Source organism: Protopterus annectens, chromosome 6.part0 (assembly GCF_019279795.1).
Source record: "Protopterus annectens isolate FY-2018-M chromosome 6.part0, PAN1.0, whole genome shotgun sequence".
NCBI lineage: Eukaryota > Metazoa > Chordata > Ceratodontiformes > Protopteridae > Protopterus > Protopterus annectens.
Genome location: NC_056737.1, coordinates 305,540,693 through 305,562,503, shown reverse-complemented (window position 1 = coordinate 305,562,503; position 21,811 = coordinate 305,540,693). Strand labels below are relative to the sequence as shown.

Here is a 21,811-nt window from a genome sequence, read left to right as displayed (position 1 = left end):
ATTACATAAATTGATCAATTCCTGCCTTCCATTAAGCCTCACTCCTCCACTGAATGTACTGTTCCCACACTTTCCATTTTTTCTATGTACCTTGCTCTTACCCTTTTCTAAAGATCTTACTTTCAGTCCTTTTATCTCTGTTACAATATTCAATACTTCAAATACAGTTCGTTTAGACTTTGATTTCCATTATCTAGTAACGGCTTTTTGGCAGCCTCCAGAATTAAACTTAACAAGGCCTTACTATGTCTGGGCAATTCAGATCCTATATTCCAGCTTAAGAATTATTTCCTTACTTATATCTATTTGCTCATCCAATATTTCTGACAGAGTACTCTATGGGGAATTTTTAAAGTCTGCCAACTCCCAGTTACCTCTTTCTTCCTCATCACACCTACAACATTTGCCATCTACCTGAGGAAAACTTCTTTGGAGTCTGCTTGGAGTATAAAAATAACCATGTGAACACTTCTAAGCAAAAATTCTAACTCTTCTAGAATTTGTTGCATATTTGGGAGCCATACATGTGTCTTCAAATTGTTTCCTTTTGAATTGCTTATCTAATCTCTCTTCCCAATCATATTTAGAAGCCATACATATGTCTTCCCATTATTGTGCTTTGAATTGCTTATCCAGTCTCTCTTCCCAATCTTTTCTAACCTCCCCTGACTGACTCCTGTAATTATTGTGCAATATTTTACATGTCCTACTAATTACCCCTTTTTAAACAGTAGCTTTTGCTCTGGAGCTCTAGATTTAACTGAAAACTCTAGCAGAGCATGTCTTTCACTTAGGATTCCCTATACCTAACACTCTGATATCAATCCCTGATAGGAAAGGCAGTCTAAATTCTAGCCCCTCTTGCCTATTTTCAGGACCCCTAATTGCAATCATACCTATCTGCAAAATCTCCTTTCTGCATTCTAATATTGGCTTAGTTCTTAGAATACTTTCTGCTACTTTGTGAATATAATATTCTGCATGGCCATTGTTGGTCTCCTTAAGGGTCTGCATCCAAAATCTCACTCTCTCGTTATTTCTTGAATGCCTCTCCAGTTCATCATCATCCCTTTCCACTTTGAATTATAATTTACTGCTTGTGTTATGTATATGAGCCTTAACTGTGTCGCTCTAATCAAATCAGGTAATCCTAAACCACCTTGTTCTATTGGAAGGATCGACGTATCTCACTTGACCCTTGCACTCTTCCCCTCCCAGATAAATTCAATCAAGTCTTTAGTAATTATTGTCCATAACTTCTCCTTTGGTTTATAAAAATATGCCTGACTTGTATATAAAACTAAAGGGACTGAAAACATTTTCACTGCTTGTATCTTGCTATCCAATATCTATAAACAAGAGCTTCCAGTTTTTCAGTTTTTGTATTATATTTTGTTTAGCCTCTTCCCACATATCCTTAGCTGCCGTAACAGAAGTCTTTTAAATTCGTATTCCTAAATATTTAATTTATTCTGTCCTCATAAATATGGGCATTACTGAACCAATTCTTGTGTGGGAACATAGTTTACAGCTATAGCCTTTGTTTTGTCTTCATTAATTTTATACACATGAAATCCCATCTTACTCTAAAGATTGAATTATCTGCATCAAGACCCACCAAAAACAACTGTATTTTCTTACATACTGCTTCCCTCTGGATCATCATTGTTCTAGTAATGTTGTGAAATGTTTGCCTTCCCTCCACAAAACCACATTAATTCATGTATATCAGTGTTGGCAACATCTTTGCGATTCTTTTGGCTATTATAGGCATAAATATGTTATAATCTTGGTTTAAAATTGAAATGAGCCTATATGAAGATGGATCTGATCAGTCTTTACCATCTTTAGGTATTGCAGCCGCCACAGCTTTCTTCCAGGAATGTTTGTGCTTCCCCTCCTTTTAAAATACTATTAAACAAATCCTTCCAGATCTTTATCAATTTCTTCCCTCCTAACTTCAAAACTTCCATAGAAATACCATTTATTTCTGGAGACTTTCCTGCTGCTTGATTATACATCATCATTTTTTATCTCTTCTCCTCCTATCTTAACTGTTAATTGTAGAGTCTCATCTGCTTCTAACCTTGGCACACTTACGACTTCTATAAATATTTCCATTTCTGCTCTTTCTTGATTTCCACATTTCTCTGCTTTGTACAAATTTTCATATAATTTCTGAAATATCTCTAATACCTCTATGGCACATCTGGTTAGTTTTCATGTTATAGGCTCCCTAAGTATGGCAACAACCCTTTCTACTTTCTCTTGCCTAAGTCTTTGTGCTAAATGTTTTTGTGCTCTGGAGTTATAAAAAAGTGGCTGCTTAACAGCAATCTTTCTAAAATCATGCATATTATCAAAATACTCTGTTATTTTCTCTTTAGTACCTTCAGTTGCACCTCTTCTTGTTCTGTGAGATTTCCCCTTATTCTGCAATACTTTAACCTTTCATAGCCCCTTTAAATAATTGTTGTTACTTCTTAACCATATCTCTTTTTATTTTATTTCTACCCCATTTTTAAACTCCACTTCCATTTTACCCCACTCACTGTCTATAACTTCTGAAGACATTTCTATCTTCCCTTATAACTCTTGAATAATGTTTTTACCCATTCCTTAAATTCCTCTATTTTAACAGGTAGGTGGGGGAGTGCCAGTGTCTCATTTTTACTTCATTACCCTGCATTTTTATCTTAGTTTTTATTGGTACATGATCTAAAATAGTTATCAGATGTGAGTTGAAGCTTTCAATTAAATTCACATGTTCCTGTGAAATATAATTTGTCTAGTCTAGCCCACTTACTGCACCATGGGAAATAATATGTAAATTCTGTCTGAGTTCCTACTACTGAATTCATGTTTTCCATACCAAATATTTGCATACATTTCTTTAGAAAACTACCATCTTGTGTTATAATTTACCCTTTTAATTCCCCCAGATTCATCCTTGCTGTTGCAAATCAAGTTGCAGTCCTTGTCTATAAGTAATATTTCCTACTGAAAGCTGATTATTTCTCCCACAATTTTCTTAGGCTCCATAATAGCAATTTTTGGGGGAATATAAATATATGCTAGTGTAATCCTCCTCCCTTGCCAGTAGCTCCTAACTTCCATACTTCTCTAGCAATTAGTATAAGTATTCTCCTTTTCCTTTATCCCTGATATCCTTCTCATTTCTTTACAAACATGTCTCCTGTAGCATTGCTATTTGCACTCTGCATTTCTTAATATAATTCAATACTCTTACCTTTTTTTTGTCTGTATCTGTGAGGCTGTTAATGCTCCAAAATAATATGGATAGTGCAGCTATTATGATAAAAACTTATTATTCCCACCTATTACATATGACAGCTTTTTAAAATGTCTATTTCCAACTTTTGTGTTACATGCACCTGGTAATATTTGATAGGTTGATCTTTTATACTGTTGTTTCTTGTCATCTCCGTTTGAACCTATTGTCATATTTTAAAAGACTTTTTGTTTTAATGAAAACTTTCAAACAAAAACCAAACACACCCTGGAACACCCCCATGACCTATTAAAACAAACATGCAAAACTATGTACATCTTCAAATAATGAAGTTTAACCCTCCTCGAAGGAACAATTGTCCCAAATTGACAGCTGTACCCACAAGCATTACCTAACCCCTAAACTTAAGGTGCATGTTACATCCTGTGCTCCTACTTATGTGACGATTGAGGAGAGATGGGCAAAGGCTGCCAGCCTAGTCAAATAGAATTTGATACATAATTCTATCGACTGTATAAATAAATGTAAAATACAGGCTTGTGTTTTTAAATGTAAGAAAACACTGTAAAATGTGAACTTCAAGATTGTTGCAACATTGCCATCTTCTGTAAGGAAAACCAAGCCAAGTATTTCAAATGTGTCTTTTTAAGTTGAAAAGATCTTATGAATCGCTTTAATGTTTTACAATTCGGCTCCAGTGTGGCTGGATGAAGGTTTCGGGCCCATTGTTTTAAGGCTAAAGTTTATGACCAGAATTTACATGTGGAAGGTGCTTTATTGCTCTGGTTTCTGCTAGCATGTATATGTGAAATGCCTTGTATTGTTGTAAAGTTCTGAGCAAGTGTTAGATTGCTAAATAATGCAGTTCATGGCCTGAGAACTCAGACCAGGTGTTAAGATGATGCAATATGAATACTGGGAAAACCTAACTGTCAAAAATGATGTAATTTGAGAAGGGCCTTAGAGACATGTTTGTTAGTAATGTTTAAATACTATTTCTCACAAGAGACTGGGATAATTTTGACATTGGACATCTAACTTATCAGCACTCTGCCTTGTGCTCACATGTAAGTTTTAGCACTGTGATTTCTTGTAGGAATAGTTAAAGCTAGTAAAGATTAATTAGGTAGTTTTCTTTGAAATCAGACCTGTCCTACTGTATTACTTTAAGTTTCTGTGTGATCTCTGAACTCTTAGATATTTCTGTGGTGTAGTAGTTTTGTCTTGTGTTTTAATTATTATTATTAAATATTTTTAAAACCTTCTAGCTCTGGCTGATTTGTGTAGAGGTAAGCTCTAGAGTACATTGCATATTTATAGAGGTTATTGTAATAGGCCACTCTAAAGTAAGCCTTGACTGTTAGTTATACTACCACTGGATATTAATATTGCACAGTAATAATTGGACACCCTTTTAAGGGTCTTTTAGTAGCTCATATTATTAATTGGATGGTGGCAGTAATTACTACTGTATAGTCTGGGTAAAGGGGCACAGATAGATAATCTGTGTCAGCCTTTCCCAGGAGTGTCTGTGAAGTTGTATAAATACTTATCTCAAAGTGTGTGCATGTTGAGTCAGCTACTTGGCAGGGACACAAAGCACTGGTTGGACAGAGAGGGTACTGGAGGTTTTAACTTGCCCAGTTAGGCTGAGATCTGGGCCCTATAGCTGTGCCAGTGGGGAGTCTTATTGGGGACCTGGGGAGCAGGGGAGCAACCAGCCCCAGACTGACTGTGATCTCTGTGTGCACTTAAGGGGAATTGTACTTTACTGTGTATATTAGTTATCCTTTCCTCTTCTATGAGACAACCTCCCTGGTGTTAGTGGTGAGGATTGAGGCTCCTTGATTGCTGGGCCAGGGCACGGTCATCACAACTTACACTAACTGTTGTCTCTTTTTTTTCTCATTTCTATTCCCTTCCCAGATGTGAAAAAAAAACAGCTTGTATGCTTTCAGAAAACATAAACTTTTAGCCTTAAGAAAAAGTACATTGGCTATATTTAAATAAAACTAAATTATACAATGTTCCGGTAAATGCAATGCAGTATTTAGGTACCAGAAAAGCTGTTATCTCTTATTCACTTGCAATAATTTCAAACTTTGGTTTTACTGAGCTGATTGGCCCTATACCTATTAATTTTACATATCCCTCAGCAAAAAAACGCTCAGAACTCTTTTATTCTCTGCACCTGTAGTCAGCATGTCTCCATGGAAACATAAGAAGAGAATGTAAAACTGCCCTCAACTGCAGATTTCTCAACTCACACTGAATATTTATTTGCTAAAGGAAAACGTTGTTACTGTATTCACAGTGTTTTCTTATTTTTAAAGCCCATATGCTTAAACAAAAAAAATTGTTTTTAAATTAAGCCAATGGCATTTATCCAGACACTCACCTATGCAAAAGTAAGAGAAAACATCTCAACAATAGATACATTATAATCAGTGCACTTTTACACCCCATCACCCACCCCAACAACCCAAGATTATAGAATATTAACTTAAACATTCTTTTGTCTATCGTGCCTTCTCTTTTTACATTTTAAAGACCACATTTCTTAAAACAAAAAGTACTTGTTTACTTTAGTAACTTTATCATATACAACAATCACTTGCCCCCTCACTTTACATACCTCTGACTGTATACTACACAAATCTGGTTTACCATATAGCATGCAGTTTATATTATGACATGATTTATACAAATACTTTTGCTGGGATAAATTTGCCTGCTTTCTGCCTGGTATGCAGTGTATAATCATATTCCACATATATTCTACTCTTTCCAGTTTTTAATATTTTGCCCTTCTGCCATAGTTTTGTCAAGATCAAATCCTTTTACTTGTAAGATTGCATTTTTACTATTACAAGTCTTGTCTACTTTCTTATGGTCAGGTTTGGAAAATACACACAATGTGCCCAGTCAGTTAACAAATCCTGCTGTGGAATACCAGTCCAGTTGCTTATTTGTAGTTTCATAACATTAATGCAGTCTGTTCTTCCAGTTTCTCTGGTACAGCAGACAATCTCAGGTTTTCTCTGTGTGCTCTGCCCTCTAACTCTACCATTTTTTGAAATAGGTCTTCCTGAGAAATATCATTCTCAGTCAGCCTTTCCTTCATTTTATGCTCTGATTTTTTTCAGTTTTAATAGATCATCTGAATAGCTGTTTAAAGTTGCTTCAGTTTTTTTTCATCCTTTTATTTGTGTTGATATATATACCTTCAGTGTTTAATTTATTTTAATCAGCTCTGAGCACATTTGATTTATTTTTCCACTAAATAACTGGAAGCCATCTCTTGTACTAAAGCTGGAACTTGAACTGATTTTGGCAGAACAGATGCAGAATTCTTCCCAGTCACTGTTTTCTCTTCACCTTTCCAGCTGATTTACCTTCAGGTTCTATAGGTTTCTTCTTTGCTGGCATTCAGGCAGTGTGCTTACTAGCCAGTAACTAAATTTTACTAAAACTGGCAGAATTACTAGCCCTCTCTTTCTTTTTTCACAATGGGAGAGTTGAAATTAAGAACCAAACCACTGGGAAGAGGCACCATGCAAAACAACTAATAACCACAAGGAGGGAGGTCCTGCCTATTCCGAACCACAGTACCAATAACCAGCTGTTACTAAAAGTTATGTTCCAAAGGAAGGGTGGTATGTTGGAGAGTTTTATGGAAACAATCTTACAAAATAGTTACATTTTCTTTGAGGGGGAATATTTTAGGCAATTGAAAGGAGTCGTTATGGGTGCTGCCTGTGCCCCATTATATGCTAACATTGTTTTGTACACTGGAAACAGTACTGTGTTTTTAATTCTTCCTACACCCAACACATCTTAAAATTTTCTAAAATATTTGGATGACATATTTATCATCTAGAAGGGTGGTATTACACAGTTTGAAGAATTTGTGGCCTTTCTAAACACCCTAGTTTTTTTGAGGTTCACCTATACTGGTCCTCTACTTCAGTTAATTTTTTAGATGTCACTATTGTATAGGGGGAATTGATTTCCAAACTTTACAGGAAACCCACTTACTCAAATAACTTTTTGCACTATAAAAGTTGCCACCTGTTGAGTCAAAAAGAGCCCTAGTTATGGGCCAGATAGTTCAGGCCTCAAGGGTTTCATCTAGGGATGATTTATTCTTAGAAGAGGTTGAAAATCTGAAACAGATGTTCCTCAAAAGAGGCTACCCTGTGGCTATGTTGCAAGAAATTGGCCAAGAGGTCATAGATTAAAGGAAGAGCAAGATATTTGCACATTTACTGGGTGATGACTCATTTACTAAGAATGGTGGCAACAGAGGCAAATTTGGTGATAAATCTACCATCGACCCAGCTATGTACAATTGTACTATGGCTATCAAATGTGGAGCTGAGAATAAATGTGTCAAATATATAGTAATCAGTAATTGGAAGTATACTGAATGTGATGACAGCTGCAAGAAAATATTAGGTGATAAACCACAATTTACTTAAAGGCATCTTGCCATCAAAGAAAAGCTGGAGACAGGGAATCAAAGTGGACAAGGATCAATAACCACTGGAGGTACTAGGAAATATGGGAGATGCTCCCAAAATACATCATTGGAGGTGACGAAATAAAATTGAAAACTATTACTAATGTACTCAAATTGTGCAAAGGTGGCAATTGCAATACCTGCAGGGTAGTTTATTTACTATTCTGTGATTTCTGCCATGGTTTTTATGTTGGCAAAACTGAGTGGGTGTTGAAAAAAATTTGTGAACACATTTATGACATTAATAATGAATATATCAACAACACCCTTTTTAAACATAAATTAACTTGCAGCAACAAGAAATATTTTTTTACCATTTTAGAAAAAGTCCCTGTTAACCCAAGGGGCTGTCCCTGGGAACATAAGCTTGAGCACAGGGAGCTTTTATGGCAGATTACACTGGATGCCAGTTCACCAGGATTAAATTATGCTTTATCTATAGGCAGTGTATTGAAATTAAGGGCTACTAAGTTATAAGCAATTTTTATTATATTTATTATTTTTTTACAATATATTACCACACTCCATGAGATATTTGTTTTATATAACTTAGTTGGTAGTTTCAGAAAAACAGATGTACATTCTTTAACTCAACTTTTCATGTTTTTGGAATGACTTCTGTACTGTGGCTTTAATGATCATGATCACATGACTGAATTTAAATTATGGTTTTAGTATTTAAATGTTGAATGGTCATGATTGTTCTGATGAAGTCCATTTAATGTTGTCTGGATAAAAGTGCTCAACCTATTAAACTTTTGCATTTGTTTTTTTATTCAACTCTGGGCTGTACCTTCTTTTGGAACATAACTTCTAGTAACACTCAGTTATTGGCATTGTGGTTCAGGCTAGGCAGGATCTCACTTCTTCTGGTTATGGGTCTATATTATATTATCGCATGCTTACAAAAGTGAATGATAAATAATTGACCCCATGTAAGCGAAAGCTTACAACATCGAAACCTCAGAACAGCGATTTTTTTCCTTTCAAAATAAACAAAAACCTTTAAAACATTGCATAATGTGGGGGGCTGTGACCCCACACCCCCCAATGTGGGGGGCTGTGCCCCCCCCACTTAAATATATCAACTCCGAGATTGCACTACAGTGCTAAAAATGGCAAAGTAATGAAAGGGGCCAAGCAAATTATTTCCCAGGGAAAGAATTTGCTGAAAAGCCACTTCGCTGTTTTGCCTTTTCGCTCTTTTTGGTTCGATCAAGATGCATTCGACAAACTGAGTCTGCAATCTGGTAATAGGAACCTATGGTTATTAGAGTTGAAATTAATCTGTTTATCAGTGTGTATCAATTTTAGAAATCTCATCACCTAAATTTTGAGATGTAAAGCAACAGTGTTTAAGAAATTTTGGGCAAAATACATTTCTCTATTCTTTTTCACCTTTTGAAACTGTTTTGTTCTGACTTCAAGTTTGTGCCCTTCAGGTGATGATGGGACACCTGAGGATAATCTGAGATGCAATTCACCCAGCCCGTTCTGTTGTTGTCCAGTGGTAGTCATCACAAACTGAAGGTTAGACACTCCACACCCCAAAAGACAACACAACCGTTGATGCCACACCTCAACTGACTTTTGCATCCTAGGCAAATTTAAATAATTCAGAATGCTGACATTCCAAAATGATACAGGAATTAAAGATGGAAACCATGCTTGTAAAGTGGACCAAGTACAAAACTTTCCCAGCTAACCTTGTACATATCATTCTTTAAAATATGTCAGCAGTTCAGAGCCCATTTGCAAAAACTCCGCTGTTAACTCAAACATTTAACACATCCTTCTCATATAGAAAAGCTAAAGCCATTAGCTTCTTACTTTGGATCTGAAATTTAACAGTCATACCATACAGAGTTTAAAACCCTAAATGCTGAATCTTCCTTCCTATATTTTGCCCAAAATGAAAGATGCAGCTTATTTACTGCTCCTGGCACATTCCATTAAATGCTTCTCATAGGAGCTATTTCAAAATCACATACCTGACATTAAATATTAAATCAAGAAATGCTAAATGCTCATATAGCACATTGCCATATTATATTCTATGCCCACAGGCATTTCTTAGACATGAGGCAAAACACTAGCGGTATTGTTTTTGTACATCCACAGTATGTTATAAAACCATATATGTTGCATAATTGCCTACAGACTTTACCCTTTGTTAGGAGAATGCCATGCATCATCCAGATAGTCATGGTACTTAAATCGTGATTTTGCTATGTTGACATCATGACAACAGCAATGGTACAGCTAGGATCAGTCATTTTTTTTGCATAAATACACCTGTTTTAAGGTGAATGCACTAGCATCTAATGATGCCAAATTCACATCTCCAGTATTGCAACATGAAAACACTTTGTTTCACACTTTATTTAATATTTACAAAATAGATTTTCACACAGGTGCCACAAATTCAAACTGGCTTCTAGTGAACTGGAGGATATAACATCATTAACTACTAATCACATTATGTCCCCATGAAAGTGCTGTTTTAGTGAGTAATTCTGCACAACAGACATACTTTTCAACTTCAAGTGGATCTGGATGATGGTTATGACAGGTAATCTTTAATAATTCTTCCACAGGTACTGATGGATGAGTGATTGCTCTGCATTTACATTTCTGATGAATTTTATACTTACATGCCCAGTATATTTTATGTTTGAAAACTTGTTCACAAATATAGCTTTGTATTGGCTTATTCTTGTTGTATATATGTCCCTATACATCCTGGTGCATTACACGGGTTGCTAAGAGCCTCCATGATAGCAGTTTCATACTCGCTTTCATGGAGGTGAACACAGCAGCATTATATACCCATGATGCCATGAAATCAGGTTTCAATATTGTAATAAATTTATTCTATCAGTTTTTGACATTTCCTGACTCAATATTATGGGCCCATTTCCAAACACTTGCTCTCAGTGTAAGTGACCACTTAAGTTGAGAGCAGGTCTTTTGGAATCTGGCCCCCTGTGTAAGCCTTTTTGATAGATAGGTCTTGCACTGAAGTAAGTCGCTTACACTGAGAGCAAGTCATTCAGAATCAGGATAGACACACTGAGAGCAACTCTTTTGGAATCTGGCCCTATTTGTTCAGTGTTTACAATTTTTATTATTATAATATCAGGTGTGGTGGAGAACAATGGAAAATGCATAGCCAATACATGATTATTTAATGGTTTGATTTTTATTACCTTTGTTACATTTATCTGTTTTGTTTCACTTCATAATCATTGCACTATATTCTATGACTTGAACTTTAAAATTTATAGGAATTCACATTTTGATTCAATTTTATTGACCAGGAATTATACCCACAGATGGGATTTGACCATGTTGAGCATACAGTACTCGACTATGTGGCAGGCATAATGCTGGGCTTTGACCAAGTAACAGACACTGTTCTTTAATCAATATTTGACCATGAGGCAGAGACTGCTGGGCTTTAAGTATGAAACTCATACTGTTCTTTGATCATTAATAGACATAGTGCTTGGGATTGATTAAGTAGAAGCTGGCTTCTTTAACAGGTAAAGAATTATGAACTAGGTAGAAAAAACGCTGAATTTTAATTAGCCAAGAGGAGTCATCAGCTAGGCTAATAATTCAAATTAAATTATTTTTTTTTAAAGAACACATTGGACTTAAAATAAACCTTTACATAACCGCATCAATCCACCTAGGATGTCATTACTGAACAGGCATTGAAAGAAGAGTTGTAAATCCTGTTATAACTTACTTCTTTACCACTATGATCATTGATGCTGTCCAATCCCATCTCTTTCATTCTCTCTCTTTATCGAGGCTGAAGGTCATTTTGCAGTACATTTTACCAGATGCAAATAAAGTGAGTTACATGTCCACTTAGGAATGAATCATCCTTATAAAACATTCTCTGTAAACAGCCTTTGTAAGTGACAAATCTAAATTGTAAAATGATACATTAATTTTGTGTTCCTGCAAGAGGTAAGACCCCCTGCTTCTTTTCAGTCCCCCACTACTTCAGTTTCTATTGCCGAAGTAGTACAACCTTGGTGGAAAAAAAATAAGTGTTCAATTTTCAGTCAACAATAATTAGAATTTCTTTGAGTTTAATTAAATGCAAGAGGCAGTTGGTAATACAGTTTGATGGCTACAATTTAACTGAAAAAATGTTCCAACATAGGAGAAACATGCTGGCCTGCTCACTTCCAGCAATGCTTATAACTGCATGTTTTCATTTGGGGCTTAATGCAATGATGTTTAAATCCTTAGTGTCTTGTCTGAAGCCATCCTTTTTAAGCTGACCTTTTTGATTCATCCTGTTCTATCTTGACCATACCTCTCGACTTCTTACAGCAAAAATTATGTGCATTGCCAAAAATAATGGGGGTACAAAGGCCCAAAATTAGGGACAGATTCTAAATACTGCTCTTATAAACTCAGAAAATTGATAACTTAACATATATTTTTTGAATAATATGAAGTTTGTCCGTCATTATTTAGGGACTGCTGTCTTCAATGATGTGCCAGAAAAATCACAAATTTTATGAGGAACAGACCAGAAATATGTGGCAAAAAACAGGACATTCTGTGAAATTCTGAACAGTTACAATTTCTGGTCTTGACCAAGTAACATAAACCCTATTTGTTATTGCCTAGTCTACATGGTGTTGATGAGTGCACTGCTGAAACAGGGTCTGTAATTATATGTCCTGCGTGTCTACAAACACACATATACATACACACACACACACGCGCACGCGCACACATACACACACACACACACACACACACACACACACACACACACACACACACACACACCAATGCTGCATCCCAGTTACAATACAACCATGATGTTTGGCTGGTTGAAGCATACATTATGGACCCTTGCAGCTACTACTACATCACTTGTCTTCCCCAAGAGAGCAGTCACACAGCTGACCAAACCATCACCCTTCTCCCTTGGGCTGGTTAGTCTGACTTTGGCCCTCAATCCCATCTCCTCAGCTGATTCTCTGTCATGTGCATTTGCTAACCGAACCAAGGTTGTTGAGGATGCAGACATGGCTTCATCAGTTTGTGCCACATGGCTGAACATGGTTCTCTCATACTCTGTTTAGCTAAGTAGCTGCTAGGCCAGGAGGAGTTTTTTTTTTTTTGGATGCATAAGACAGAAAATATCTATATGTTCCAAAACAAATAACAAATAGTTTTTATCAACACGTGGTGTGGGTATGTGATTTTATTTATTTCATTATTTATTTTTCATCATACAGTTTTGGATAGCTTGTATCTATTACCACACATCTGGATAATATTACCTCTTATTAAGTTCTGGGTGGTTTATTCATGCATGTCTTCACTTAATTTTGCCACAGAGTACAACTGACAGGCTTTTAAACTTTGATTAATACGATGGGTATTTTAGAGTTGTTTTTTGCAGGATACTAACAAAGTATATAACTTTGCAGATATTTCAGAAAATAACTGTTTCTCAGATAACAATGTTCCATGTCATATTTTACATTTCCCAAAGACGCATAAAAATAATGCAAAGCCTCTACTTAGTGTGAGCGATTTGCAAATCTCTTTAATATATATTATGACCATCTGCTAACATCAAAGTCTATATACTTTGTAGCTGATGTAGGATATTATATGTGTAGTACTAAATTTTAATTTCTTTTTGTACATTTTAAGAGCTTAAGTAGCACTCATGAAAACAAATATTTAAGCAAAGAGCTGAACCAGTTCACAACACTACAGGTAGAACAAATTTAATTTCAAGCGCCAAGTCCAAAATAGGTGCAATGTTGCATAATTAAATATACAAAAATGAATAAACCAAAAGAAATACAAATGCACATCATTTAAGTCAATGCATAAAAATATCTCACAAGGTATTTCTGGCCATGTAAAATTGATTTACAATATATGGCATTAGGAATAATTTAATATATGATTAAACACAGGTACAGGTAGTTGCTTAAATGTGTCTGCACAAGTGCTTATAACACTAGGACTTGCACTAAGAAATAACCAAAAGCTAGGTTATGGATGCAAGAAGATATTTTACTGGGATCTGGACTTCTTTCCTGCCCAAGAAGACTGAAGCAGGTAAGATACAGCTCAGGTTTTACATTTAAAGGCAATAGGTGGCTCCTGGAATCCAGTCAGGAGCATTAGAAGGGGAATGGGAAAGTTTGTGGTAAGATGCCCTCTGTGCATATATACCTAAATTGCATCTATAGCAATATCGACAAATACCAGCACACAGTGAAAAAAATGAAAGATCCTTTTCCATCTCACACGTCTGATACTGCTGGCTACGAATAATGCTGTGCTCCGGGAGGGTGAAAGGACTAGTCTCTGTAGGCTTTGCAGAAGGGAACAATGATTGCAAAACTGCATATAAATAAAAAAACCTGAAACAGAATAATATTCTTAAAAACAGGAAACTGTAATAAATCTTAGAACACCCAATCCACTGAAAACATCAAAAGTAAATGCAAATCAGGTAAACTGTTCTGCATACACATTTTAGGCAGCGATACTCTGCAAGTAACTCCCCTAGTCTTCTCCATCACCAAGACTTTTGTTTCAGTTGGATGTCAGCATCCCAGCCCTAACACCGTCAGTCCATGTAATACGATTTGAAAATAATATGGTCACAAACTACTGTCTGCCATACTGCATTGGTAGTTTCCCTTCTGCTGTATTTTAATTACCAAGTACTTGTCTCCCTGCATTTATTAGCATTATAAAACAGACAATTAAATGATACACCTGGGTGTGAAATTAATAAAGCTGTTTTCCTATTGTCAGGAAAAAAGCAAAAACAGGAAAAAACATAATTTACCCCCAAGTCAGCCCACTTGCAACCCATTACAGCTCCATAACCCAGGTTAACAACCTAAGAAATAGCTGCTAAATTGCTGAAATGCTAGGTAGTTCTGTGTGTACCTGTTTCACAACAGAAATTTGGATTTATAGGTCTCATACACATATGTTTCTGTATATTTGAACCATATAACTAAGGCAACTTGTCCATGAGCAGGAATGCCAATGCTAGGGAAGGGATGCTGTCTCATTCCAACACTGTTCATGCTGCAAAAGAAAATGCCCTTTAAAACAAAAAAGCAAAATGAAAAAGTAATTTCCTTTTCTCAGCAATGCAAGCAAGCCCCTTATATAATGCTTAATGAACACACTGCATTTACTAAAAAAGCACCACCCTTTGCAAAACTAGAGAAATGAAGCACACATGCTATCTGCTGCAGTTTTTCATTCCTCTTGTTTTGACTTTTACACGGGAAGATAAGCAAGACAGCTGCACTAAAGTGAACGGAGCTTGTTACCTGTACACTTGTGAGATCCCATATCCAGTGTGTTGCCACCCTCTTGGCTGATATATGTATGACATCCTTTCATATGGAACAAAGTTTTAACATTTTAATATTGGTGCACCCTTCATAAAATCATAGGAACATAACAAGTAATACGTTTCCTTAGTCAGAGAGAACAGAGCTTTTTAATTGCTAATGTTAACTGTTCCAGAATTCCCATCCCTAGCTTCTGTTTACTTCTCTGAGCACTCTAGTTTGAATAAGAATCCTGCAAATTGTTAAGAGCAGAGCCTTTAACACTGCGTTATTTCTGACATTTTTATACTGTACTATATTATACTTACTGTAATTAAAAAAAGAACAACCCCTTAAATGGAACATCCATTTACACTGCTTTTAAAATGGACCATGCTTGTATTGTAAGAGCTGTGATGTCATAACATCAGTTCTTGATTACAGTACATACATAGCACAGTTTAAAGTAGTAATTATTTTTTTTTTCATTTTCTATTAATGTTCAATTAACTAGGTTTATTGCAGTGAACAAAAACACTGAATAGAGAACAGAAAACAATTTAGGAATAGTCAAGGCTGTAGGTGATGCATAAAGGAAAGCAGACTGCAACAAAATTACAAGATTATTTTTATTTTATTTTATTTATTTTCTAAGAATGGCTACCTGTGTAGTTCCATTTGCAGAGAAAGTCAGGGGGACAGAAACTCCAAAATGTATCCAATGTTTTAACAATATACCAAGCAAAACAATGAACTGCACATCAGATATTAAATAAAAAGGCATTCATATTGTCAAAACAGAGTAGCTACGTTGGTGCATTGTGTAGCTGTAGGCATCTAAAGAGAAAAACTTATCAAAACATATCTTATAATATACTCACAGTGGCACAGTTGTCTTTATATATAGGATTTATAACATTACATCAAGATTCATAATATCAGGACTTGAAATACCTCAAATAAAACATCAGAAGGGCAAAATATTATAGTCACATGTAGTTACAAAGAGTAACTTACATAGTGAAAAGACTGATGTTCATGGGTATGTGGAACATAGAAATGGAAGCAAGGGGAGTGCACAGAAGAAAAAAGCATGGTAGGTACAGCTAGGAGAGGTAAAAGTAGGACTCATTGGAAAGGTATGATGACACAAGGCAGGTAGATACAGAACGGTTATGGAAATGTGCCAAAGATTAAAGTCACCATCGAGCTATCAGGGGAATGAGGAGTTATGTGATACCACACACACATGCGCGCGTGCACACACACACACACACACACACACACACACACACACACACACACACACTGTAAGACTGACATTCCTAGAACGAATTTGCTTTTGGTGCACGTGTCTCGAGGGAAGATATTATGGCAAATGATGCAATTCAGAGGAGTTGTTGGCTTAGATGAATAAAGCTACAGCTGTGACTGAAGCATCCCAAGTATGATCAATGTCTTGTGCACCTAGTAGTTGCTTGCATGGGTTGAACAGGAATGAGGTTCCTCTGCCTGATCACCTGTTCCAGGACAAGAGGGTCTGATTACGTGCTGAGGCACACAGATGCAGACAGATTCACACAGTGACACCATTTTTCTTTCATCAGCCCAGTGCTGTAAGGTGGGAAGGGGTAGGCATTTCAGGGAAGGTGTTATCATGGGGATATTCTTTTGGTGAATGCTAGTAACATAAGTACATCAAAGGGAAGTGAGACCAATATCATTTGTCAGTGGTCAATGCTTAAGCGAACTCACAAGTGAGGACATGGTGAACTGACACATATGGAGTGCTCCTGGGTGGGAGACCCTGTATTCTAGAGAATCACAGTATACTCAGGGCACACATGAGGATGGAACGATTAGGGAGCTGGCTAATATGGAGCCTCATGTCAGTGGCAGCAATGAGAAAAACTGTACTAAAAATAAAACCACAGATGAGGCGTTAACCTACAGAGGTATCTCAGAGGTATCTATAGAGGTATCTCAGAGGTATCTATAGAGGTATTTCAGATCTTGTCAGTATTGTTTAGTGTATGTATACGTTACCATACTGTGTTATATGCCCTTGTTATTCTCTGTAGTTGTATGTGATATATTCACTTGGAACCGAAGCAACATAATTTCATTTATTCGCACTGTGTGTGGGTCTGAATGACAATAAAGTTTACTTTGACTTTGACATATATATATATACCTTTGAAAGAAGGTGGTGTGGCATGGTGAGCCCATGTTAAGCTGAAGCTGCACTCCTAAAATTCTGAGTTTGAATTCCACTAGTTCACAATTGCATACCGCGTGATTCTGAGCAAAATATTTAACTTCATTATATTCTAGAACACCCCCTGAATAACAGACCAGCACTGTTAATGACACTAGCCAGGACAAAAGTAAGATTTCTCAGTACCCATTTTATTTATAGTTTAAATATTGCCATATGGTAGTAGTAGAAGTCCTTTTCATTTCCTGCGCACTTTGGATGCTTTTTGTGTAGTGATTGTAAAGTTATGAGCTTTGTTAACCTGCCACTTCTCATAAATAGATTTATTTACTTAAAAACTTTAAGCCCTAATATGCTGATCTTATGGGGGTGGGGGTATGCTTAAGGCAAATTCATCACTTGCTTCATTTTGTAGGCTAGGTTCACAACTGTTTCATAAGCCCACATACGTATAGGGGTTACAAAATGGAGTTAGTCCACGGACCATAATCGCCTAAGCTTGCCATTAGCCACCCTCATAGGGCACCTCCTGCCTGCAGGAGGGCAAAAACCATTCAGGCCTGGGATGATTTTTGTTTGTCTTAAGAGATATGAGAGTATCACTCTGTTTCATATGTAATGGAAGAGTATTCCAGAGAATGGGAAGCTGAGTAATAAATCTGTCTCTTCACTCTCTTATTTATTTGTTTATGAATTCTCAAGCCTTTAGTTTGAGTGCTTGTGAACCTATTTGTTTTGTGGAGGTGTAGGAACTTTAGAAGGATTGGGTCCTTAACAGCATGGAATACCAGATATGTCACCTCACAGGCGTATATAATGGACAAAGTATAAGAATAGAGCTTCAAGTCTGTCTTGGTAGGTGAGGGTCTTTAGTCTGATCTTTTTATTTAGGAACCGGTGGGTTCTTTCTAGCTGTGTGATGTGTTTGGATATATGTATACTAAAAGGGGCATTACATTCTGCAATTAGTCTGTTTAGGACAGAGTATAGACGAATGACATCTTTTGATCTGGTTGAAATACATTTTGGTATTAATAGAGCTAGACAGAAGGATTTCTTTACTACTTTTGCTATGTGGTGATCAAAGGAATAGAGTCACCTACCAAGGCAATCTCTGATGACTACATCATTTTGGAGTAGGATGCTGTGTATTCTGTTAAGATGCCATTTAGATTTGCTTACTAAAGGTGTTATGCTTCTTTGCATTTAATTTATGCCTCCTTCCAGTATACCACGGACTTGTAATGGTTTAGCCCCTGTTGTAGTAATATTGTATTTGGTGCTGACTGAATGAAAGCACTGTTTACAGTCATATATCTGGGTTAGTGCTTCATAGACCTGAGAAGGAGATGGCAGACAGAAGGAGTCCCAGTACAAAGCCCAGAGGAATTCACTAATCACCTTTTTAAGATGGGTTCTGAGAGGCTGGAGCTATTGATTAAGCAATGAAGTATATTGGTGGGAGCAACAGAGGTGGTATTTTTAGCTTCAGAGAGTGTGGTTAGGAAATGACTAAGGTAATTAGTGAAACTTTAATAACTACTTCTGGTATAGAGCTGACACTAAATTTATCTGCAAGTATATTATCAATATCTGTAGAGCTGGGGTGGGTAATACCATTATGAATTAATTCACAACATTTCTGTGTATTCTTTCTTAATTGTCAAATGGTTAAAAAGGATTTATGATTATCCTTAGCTTCAGATGCTTTGATCTTCCTCATTGTGTTTTCAGATTGCTGCTGATTTTTTTATATAGTCCTGAATGTGGGTAGATTTTGATTTATTATAGGACTTAGTCAACTTTTTTCTTTTATTATAGAACTTATTAATGCTAGCATTCCACCAAGTTGGCTTATTTTTACACTTCTAAATAAATTTGGTTCTGATTGGGGACTCTTGTTTCATGCTGTTTATTGGATGGAAGTAAAATTCATTAGTATGACTGCTGAAGCTACATGGGAGTTGAAAATCCTGCAGCAGAATTTTGAGTGTTTATCATATAGTTGTAATAGGTTTGTCTTTTTAAAGCCCTTGAATTCCGAAGCATTCATTGTGGTGGGTTTAGATGTCTTGAAGGAGTTACTGATCAGGAGTAGTACAAGAGCTACGTTAGTGAAGATGAGGTCAAGAAGATTTTGACTCTTAGTGGACTGGTTAACTATTTACTCAATAGAGTTAGTATTTACTAAGTCTACAAATTGCCTAAACAAGTCTAGCACATCCCAAAACATGTTGTACTGTTCAGGGTCGGCCTTAGGTCAAGTGGTGCCCTAGGCAAAAGGGCTCCACAGCACCCTCCCACACTCACCACCTGATGCCCCCATCCTGGTCTACTTACAACATCCAGTTTACTTCAAAAGTGCCCCTGCTACAGTGGTGGCCGCCTAAGGCCAGCTATGATACTGTTAAATAAGGTATTAGTTTTCAGCTCACATATCAAAATGCTATTCTTTTCTGTCCTCTGCTAAACTGTAAGCAGACACAAATTTCCTGTTATATTTTTGATTCTCTGTTTTTTTAAATTTAATTAACATTTATTTTAATATGTGTTTGTATAGAGCTTTTCTCCTCAGGCCTCTGCTGAGAATGAACTCTTTTGTCCAGTCAGACTTTCCTGGTAAACAAATGTTAAATAAATAAAACAAATAAATAAATACAAACCTACTGGCATTCGCAGCCTTTGTGAAATAAGTGCTTCGGTTAATAGATGGATATTTGAATTCACCCAGCAAAAAAGTATTTTTATGTGTAATTCAGTAAGTACGTTTTGAAATCTTTCATGGTCTTCTGGAGGCATGGAATGTGATCTGTACTAGGCTATGAACTAATAATTGGTCATGTTTAGGGTGACTGGAAGTTCAGTAAGTTCTTTTGTGGATCATGGAGAATCTAAAGATAAATGGGTCTCGCTAAGAAATACTAATACTCCCCTGCAGTTCATAGCAGGTCTGAATGCATGATATTCGATGAAACTTGATAAAGACAGAGTGCTGTACTCACAATAAAACCAAGTATGTGTTACTTCACAAATATAGATGTGTTCAAGTCACTGGAATGCCTCAACATCTGGCAATTTATTTTTAAGTCTTCTGGCGCTGAGCAGAGCAACACTGATGTACCCTGAACTGCAATTTACTGCAAGACTTTTTGTTATGTTGGAATGTCCAGATGATGGACTTTGCTTAAAAAAAACACTATGGGCCCAGAAAAAGTGCTTTGGGCAGTATGCAGTATCCATGGAATGAAATGTAGAAGCCACACCTGATGAAACAACATGGGCTGTAAGTCATCTTGCCCCAAGCTTGACACATACTCAAAACCCTAGTATGACAGCAGCTGCTTAGCAAATTGATAAAGCCAATTATTATCTTTGTATCTGGGTATCTGAGTGAAAGTAGGATTCCACTCAGGGCCAGAGTTTTAACCAGCATTTCACACATGCAAAGCAAGACCCTGGCACCAGAAAGGCAGTTAACCATTAATCTGTCTTTGTCAAGCTTCTTGACTACACTCAGCATGTCTGATGACGGAGTCACAAATTACTAGGGCATTTCTATTTGGACATACATACGGAGTGGCAGTGAAAAGTTTGCAGCCTGGTGAGGTATGTGAGTGCGGTGAATTTGTGTTAGTGGATTCCTGTGGAAGCTTTTATATTTTGATTCTTTAAGGCTTGTGGAGTGATTTTCTTTATAACCATAGAATATATTTGTTTAGCCTAATCTTTTGAAAATAAGGGTGAGTTTATGTGTTGTTTATTGTGCATCTGTTTAAGACAGAATTTCGTCTCCAGGTTAAATAGATAAATTACACTTCTCACAAATCATGCCATGTTTTCCAGTAGTAGTCAGTTGTTGGTGAGCATTAAACAGTTCCTACATTGCCACAGAATGCCAAATGCAATGAGACATTCTTTATTATAAAGGACACAAAAATGTGAGAGATTTCTTCCACAGGAAAACTCTGTTAGTGATACATCATGGAGATCATTGAGATCGAATTACACCAGATATCAGGAACTGGACCCTCCAATAGAAAACCCAGTCCAGTTTTATAACCATTTGAGTACACAACATATGCAGGCACCAGAGCAACAGACAACAGCTGAGTGACAGCTGTCAAATTAGCTGTTAAAAAACAGTGGTCAAGTGTTTGAGGCAGGCACTCCAAATAAGAACAAAGCCTCCAAAAGGGCCCATTGACAGAGCAACTAGAAATGTATTTATTTATTTAAAAATTTGAGTTTGCAACATTCTGGGTTTCAATATTTTGAGTTTTCAACCAAATAAATACATTCTGTTGAAGCCTAGCAATAAGAACACCAGTTATAAAAGTAAATTACTACAAACGTTATTAAAAGAAATATATAATATAAATAAACAGTTACAGGACTATAGATAAGGTATGACAGTGGAAATCTGAGAAAATTAATATTTTTCATAGCTTAAATGTAGG

The 21,811-nt window shown here is 36.4% G+C and overlaps 1 protein-coding gene across 2 annotated transcripts in view; it reads right to left on the bottom strand.

Moving 5' to 3' along the window:
* PAPLN (papilin, proteoglycan like sulfated glycoprotein) overlaps positions 1-21,811 on the bottom strand; it is a 1,077,292-nt gene that overhangs the window by 359,658 nt on the left and 695,823 nt on the right. The window contains exon 12 of one of the 2 annotated variants that reach the window (XM_044074058.1): positions 15,134-15,199. The exons of the other annotated variant lie outside the window; for it this stretch is intronic. Within the exon in view, the coding sequence (XP_043929993.1) occupies positions 15,134-15,199 (66 nt within the window). The remainder of the gene's footprint in view (positions 1-15,133; positions 15,200-21,811) is intronic. 2 annotated transcript variants of the gene reach the window in all.